This window comes from Oryx dammah, unplaced genomic scaffold (genome assembly GCF_014754425.2).
Source record: "Oryx dammah isolate SB20612 unplaced genomic scaffold, SCBI_Odam_1.1 HiC_scaffold_5, whole genome shotgun sequence".
In the NCBI taxonomy this organism is placed as follows: domain Eukaryota; kingdom Metazoa; phylum Chordata; class Mammalia; order Artiodactyla; family Bovidae; genus Oryx; species Oryx dammah.
Genome location: NW_024070189.1, coordinates 106,903,530 through 106,909,529, shown reverse-complemented (window position 1 = coordinate 106,909,529; position 6,000 = coordinate 106,903,530). Strand labels below are relative to the sequence as shown.

At 56.6% G+C, this 6,000-nt stretch overlaps 1 protein-coding gene across 2 annotated transcripts in view; it reads left to right on the top strand.

Annotated features, from left to right (window-relative positions):
* Nucleotides 1–497: 497 nt before the first annotated feature.
* The window catches only part of FLT4 (fms related receptor tyrosine kinase 4), a 41,202-nt gene continuing 35,699 nt past the window's right edge, over nt 498–6,000 (top strand). For both annotated transcript variants that reach the window (XM_040241376.1, XM_040241375.1), the window contains exon 1: nt 498–589. In XM_040241376.1, coding sequence (XP_040097310.1) covers nt 523–589 — 67 coding nt within the window. In that variant the 5' untranslated portion in view covers nt 498–522. The remainder of the gene's footprint in view (nt 590–6,000) is intronic.

Genomic DNA, 6,000 nt, shown 5'->3' with positions numbered 1-6,000 from the left:
TGCCTGCAGGATGGAGGTTAGTTATACTGGGTGCCTGGCCCAAGGGTACAGTCTCCATCTACACCACGTAGGCGGTAAGATAAAGTTTACTGAATGGTCTCAAAGATTTGATATATTGCTATTTTAAATTATATTGCTTTCTTCCTTTTCCTACTTTAAACATAGTATTTATTAACTGAAGAAAATTACAGAAAAATACGTGCTGCCACGTTTTGTCCAATCTTGGCGGCTGGGTTCATGCCCTTTTTAACTCACAGTGGCCAACTTGAAGGGTTGTGGTTGACTCGGAAGCGGGGCACGGGCCAGCCTTCCCTCCCACCAGCACCCTCACATCTCTGCGGCAGTCTCCTAGGCTAGAGGGCGGTCCTAAGAGGTGCGAGGGCTGCTTTTCGATTCCAAGGCCCGCGGCGGGAGCCCCGCCCCGGCCGCAGCCCCTCCCCGGCCCCGCCTGCGCGGTGCCTCGCGCCCACACTCAAGCGAGAGCTGCGGTCGCACGTTTGATCCGCGCCACCGCGGCCGGAGATGCAGCGGGGTGCCGCGTTGTGCCTGCGCCTGTGGCTCTGCCTCGGACTGCTCGACAACGAGCGTGGTGAGCCCTCCGCCTGCCCCAGTGCGCAGCTGGCCACGAGCGGGGACGCTTTCCCTGGGCAAATGGTGGGACTGCCCGGACGCGAGACCGGTCGGGGGACGGGGCCCGCGGGACCCTTGGGCACGAGGGGAGTCAGGGTTGAGAGCCAGGAATTCAGATCCCGGAAGGAGCACAGAGAGTCGGGCCGGGCTTGCCGGGATGAGGAAAGGGAGAGGACGGGCCGCGGGGCAGCCCAGCAGCTTGGAGATGGGTTCTCGACTTCACTCCACGGTCTATGGTTCAGCTCCCTTGGACCCGGGCCCCTTCGCGCTGCATCCTCAGCCTGGATCCTTCGCTTGCTTACACGCTTTTCTGCGGAGTCGGGGCACCGCATACTCTATCCTGCGATCCGCGCGCACTGAGGTTGTCCCCCAGCGCCTTTGCAGTCCCCGCCGGGTCGTAGTCCCGGAGGCGCACTTCCCCGCGACTCTAGTCTGCGCTCGAGATCAGTATTCCTGAGGGAACTCTGGTTGCTGTTCACTTTCCCCAGGCCAAGGACTGCTGGGGGATGGAGGGAATCAGGCGTAGTCCGGGAAGACTGGGTGCAGGTGTTGGAATTTGAGGCTGATCTTGAGTCAGCAGCTCGTCAGTGATCAGCATTGCAGGAGAGGTAGAAGGCCGGCCCTCGCCATATTTGAGGGCTCGCACCCTGGATGGCCAAGCTAAGGATCATAAGGCAGGGGCTGCAAAGAAGGGTCTTCAACACAGGAGAGGCAGTGTGGAAACAGGTGATGGGAGCATGACTAAAGGTTGCCTCTGAGGGATTGGAGGGAAGAGAATTTGGGGGGTGAGGGAAGGGGTGGCTGTTTGGAGATGTCAAGGGGAAAGCATCAGGAATGAGAGGCAGATGAGCTGGAAGCCCATGAGAGATCCAATGACCCTGGGGGTCAGAGGGCGGAGGACCGATCATGGGTCCCCAGTGCTTGAGGGAGTAGTTCTGAAAAATCTGAAAGGAGAAATGGATACCTCTATTTTTAAACACTGTTGGCTTTGAATACTGGCTTTACATGTTTCATTTCTTTTAATGCTCACAAGGAAATGTTAGACCCTTTTTACAAATGGGAACACTTGGACCAAGGACAGGGGTAACTTCCCCAAAGTCCTCAGGAAGCCAGTGGTAAAGGACATGTTCAACCCAGGTCTTTGGGATACCAGAACCCCATTCTCTGTGTCTATATGGGCTGAAGGGCTGGGGAGAGTGGAGTGAAGGGAAGTGTGGGTGAACCTAGGGGGAGGAGGATGGAAGAAGACATCTTCTGGCCTCTAAGTCAGGGCAGGTCTGAGCAGAGGGGCTGCCTCTTGGCCCTTCTTTGCTCCCCTGCACACTTCCCAGGACCAGGCTTTCACAGGTGCCATGGTTGGACTTCAGGGCTGAGGAGTGGGAGATCCCACCTTGAGAAGACATCCAGCAGGCAGTGGGTATAGTGTCCAAGGCTCAGGAGAGAGGCTGAAGAGGAAGCTGTCCCAGGATGAGACCATCTTCCCCAAAGAGGGGACCAGAGAGTGAGAGGCTTCCAGGGAGATAGAAAACATCCAACGTGCAGGGTGTAAGGAAAACCAGGAGAGACTCATGTCCTGGTGCTCCTGAGTGGAGCAGAGTGCAAGGTGGCAGACAGAGGGGGGATAAGTCAGTCTCGCAGTGAGTACAGGTGATTCTTACCAAAGTTGGGCAGTGAGGGAGAAGAGAGAGAATGAAGCTAAGGGGACCATGGAGGGGACGGCCTTGGCTGGACCAGGGCACGGCTGGTAGGGAGATAACCCACTGAGAGCAGACCATTGCCACAGTCCCTGAGCCTTATACTTGTGCCACCCACTTTGGGGCTGAAGAGGACCTGAGAAGCCCCTAGACTGATGGGGGTGCTGGAGCAGAAGCACAGACATTCCAGTGCAGCCCCAGTGGGAGGCCACGTGCTGGCAGGTGAGCAGCCTGGCCTGAAGGCGACCCTCAGAGATGTGGTGCTTGTCCCAGAGCTGGCTCCTTCCTGGCTCTACCCCTAAATTCCTTGCTGTGTTGCCTGGACCCCTCCCTTCCTCTCCTTATGCCTCAGTTTGCCCACGCATAGCACTGCAACAAGCTGGCAAGCTCTGAGGGGCTGGGCTTGGGGCTGGACTCTTTACCCCAATCGTGTCCCTCTAGAGAAGGTAGATGGCAGAGGCCACCTCCTACAGCCTTTATCTCCTGGGGCTTAGACTCTAGAGAGGCTGTTTGTGCCTCTGAACAGTGGGCAGTCAGCTCAGGGACATGTGGGGAAGGAGGCAATTGCCAGGAAGCTTGGTTGGCCTGCCATGAGGATACTGGCTCCTGCCACGGCTGAGACACTCATGACCATCCCAGCTCTTTACCGTCCCTGCTCCTCAGCCCTGAGCCAGAGCCAGGCGTGGACAGAGGTGTGGGAGTGGGGTGGGCATGTGAGTCAGTGCAGGTAGAGCACTGGCCTTAGCTCAGTGCTCTGAGGACTCACATACAGGTGTGCTCACATACCCAGCATGCTGGAGGCACTGGGTCAGTGTGGCTGAAGGACTCTTTGCCTCTCCACAGCACAGTGCCCACATGACCAGGCGCCAGGCTGGGCATGAGGTGTAACAAGGGGACTGTCTGGCCATCTCCTTGCTGTGCCATCCCCACCCTGACCCCCAGGCAGTGGCAGGCGGCCTAACCAGTGAAGGGGACTATAGTCCTGTACAAGGTGAAAGCTATAGTGTCTGCTCAGGGTGGCAAAGGGAAGATTTGGACCAAGTCCATTCTGCAGGAGCTTCTCAAGTGCCAGACTTGCAGGGGCACAAACATGACATCGTGGCCCAGGGGTGATGGTGCTCAGTGAGCCCAGTGTGGTCCCGCTGGTGGTGTGGGCTCCACCAAGTTGCTTCCAGCTTGGAGCTTCCTTGAGGGGTCTGCAGACTCCAGGAAAGGGGTTCCAAGTAGGACAAAGACTGCCTCAAAGGCCCAGAGACAGAAAAATCAGATGGTGATCAGATGAGGCTAAAGTCCTGGGGGCAGAGCAATGGGGTGGAAGAGACAGGAAATGGAGACACAAGAGCTAGCGGCACACCTGGAAGGGGGCGTGTAGCAGGGAGCCACATGGTCAGACTCCCCTGAAGGCATCGCCAGAGGGGCAAGAGCAGAAAAGGCCACAACAAGGAGGCTGCGGGTGCACCCAGGAGATATTCCAGGGAAGGAGGCAGCAGGGGATGGTGGAGAGAGGGACGAGTGCCAGTCTCTGGCTGAAGTGGCAGAATAGGTCATGAAATTGTTTACCAGATGGGAACCCTGAGAAGAGGAGGAGATGGGGAAAGATGAGGCGTTCCACTGGGGAGGCAGGGCCTCCAGTCAAAGGCAGGAAGGAAGAAAGTTGGGAGTGTGATATGATAGAGGGAAGTCAGGGAATCCAGGGAAATTAAGTGGGGTCTCAGTCATGAGGGGAAGGTTTTTCCTGCATCTAGCTTACACCCCTCCTGCTGCCATTGTGGTGTTTCCCCCCACCATGCAGATTTCTTTCCACTAGGACCTAGTCTGTGCCCCACAGTCCTGAGATATCCCTTGGCGAAGGGGGGTGGGTAGGGAGAGGAGTCCAGAGACTCCCACACTCCTTGCACCGACCTCTGAACAAGACATGGCCAACGTGTCCAGCTGGAGCCAGGGATTCCTGAGTTTCGATCCTTTTCAGACACTGGCTTCCTCTGGGATCTCCGTTTTCCGGTCACACTGAAGGGAGAAGTCTGGGAGCAGGAAGATGCAGGCTTTGGGACTGGCTGCCACTGAGGCTGGGTGTGGCCTGAAAGAGGCACAGACCTGCCTGGCTCCAGTGTCCCAGGCCACCCCCATCTCCGAGGGCCGGATGGGGTGCGGGTGGTCCTGTGAGCACGCACAAGTCAGGGTGGCAAGTGGGAGAGCCCCGCCACGTGGCCAGTGAGGTCAGCATGGGTTCATGGGAAAGGACTTGTCGGCCACAGGAGAGGACATCCTGCCTGCGTTCCCTCTTCCTGCAGCAGGAGCCCGTGGCCCAGATTTAGCAGCACTGGGGGGCCACCTCTGAGCCAGCTGGGCTGTCTGATAACACTGCCCGTCCTGCCGCCACAGAGCAGAGCCCTGACCCCAGAAAGGCCAGGGCAACTGCCTGGTAAAGCTGGCTGCACCCATGACTGCTGCACGGGGCGCCCTGTACATACTAGGGTGCTCTTCCCCCATCTCACCCCTTGAGGAAAGTCAAGCAGCCTACAGTCCCACTCAGCCTCTCCAAAACTCCCTGCTTCCAAAAATTGCTTTAGCAAGACCACTCTGAAACACAGATCTGAACCTTCCTCAGCCCCCCAGTCCCCCTTGGGCTGGTGGTACAGGCCCTCTTGCTAGAGGGCCTCCTCCAAGAGGAGCCCGAGCCCCATATCCACCTAGCCTGCACCCACACCACGGCCTCAGTGTGTGAGCTTTCTTCTGCTCCACATTCATGCGAGAGGCTGCTAAGAATTTCAGGCAGAAGGTCATGCTTCACCAAGTGGGAGGGATCTACTAGGGCAGGAAGAGAGCTTCATTCGCCACCCCTTGTGTGCCCCAGGAGCACAGAATCTAAGCTGTAGGGTAGGTTCACGGGAGGCTCTCATCCTTATCCCACCTAAACACCATCCTCAAAGCTCTTCAGAATTCTACCTAATGAAGTTTTGTTTGTGGGAAGCAGCACTTATGCACACACGCACATACACACACGCGCGCACACACCACCAGTGAGTCCCACCTCAGTCTGAAATGGTTAATCAAATTTCTCCACACAGGGTGTGTGAAGATTTTAACCTTGTGACATAGGCTATTGTCCCCATTTTGGAGATTAGTCAAATTAATTAGAAAATTAGAGGAGTGCAATGGCTCATTAGATTGTCTGAGCAGCTTTGAGGGAAGTGACAGGTGTCTGGGGTCTGGTGCCACCTGGCATAAGGGCTAAGGAGTAGGAAGTGGCAGGCATAGCTGGTGTGTCCATATTCCAGCAAGGTGGGCATGTGGGGTCCTAAATTGCTGACCACCTCGTGGACATTTTCACCTAGATGCCCCAGAGAGCTTTCAAAAACAGCATGCCACTAGACACGTTGCTTCCCCCTGGATCTGCCCCTGACAGGTGTGCGTGCTTCAATGCAGGGCCTCTGCCCCTCCATCCCCACCTCCACCTCTGCCCACACGCTGTGCACTCTAATTTTGTTCCCTGGATCCTCAAAGCCAGTCAAGAGCAATCCAGGGCCAAGTCCCATGCTAGTGATGCCACCATCTAATCCTTGCATTGAGGAACTGTTGAGTGTAATCAGTCAGGCTGCTGCATGAAGCTGTGGAAATATGCAGAGAGGCTCCCAGGAACCTAAAAATGCAAGGCTAGGGCTGGAGCAGGTACCAG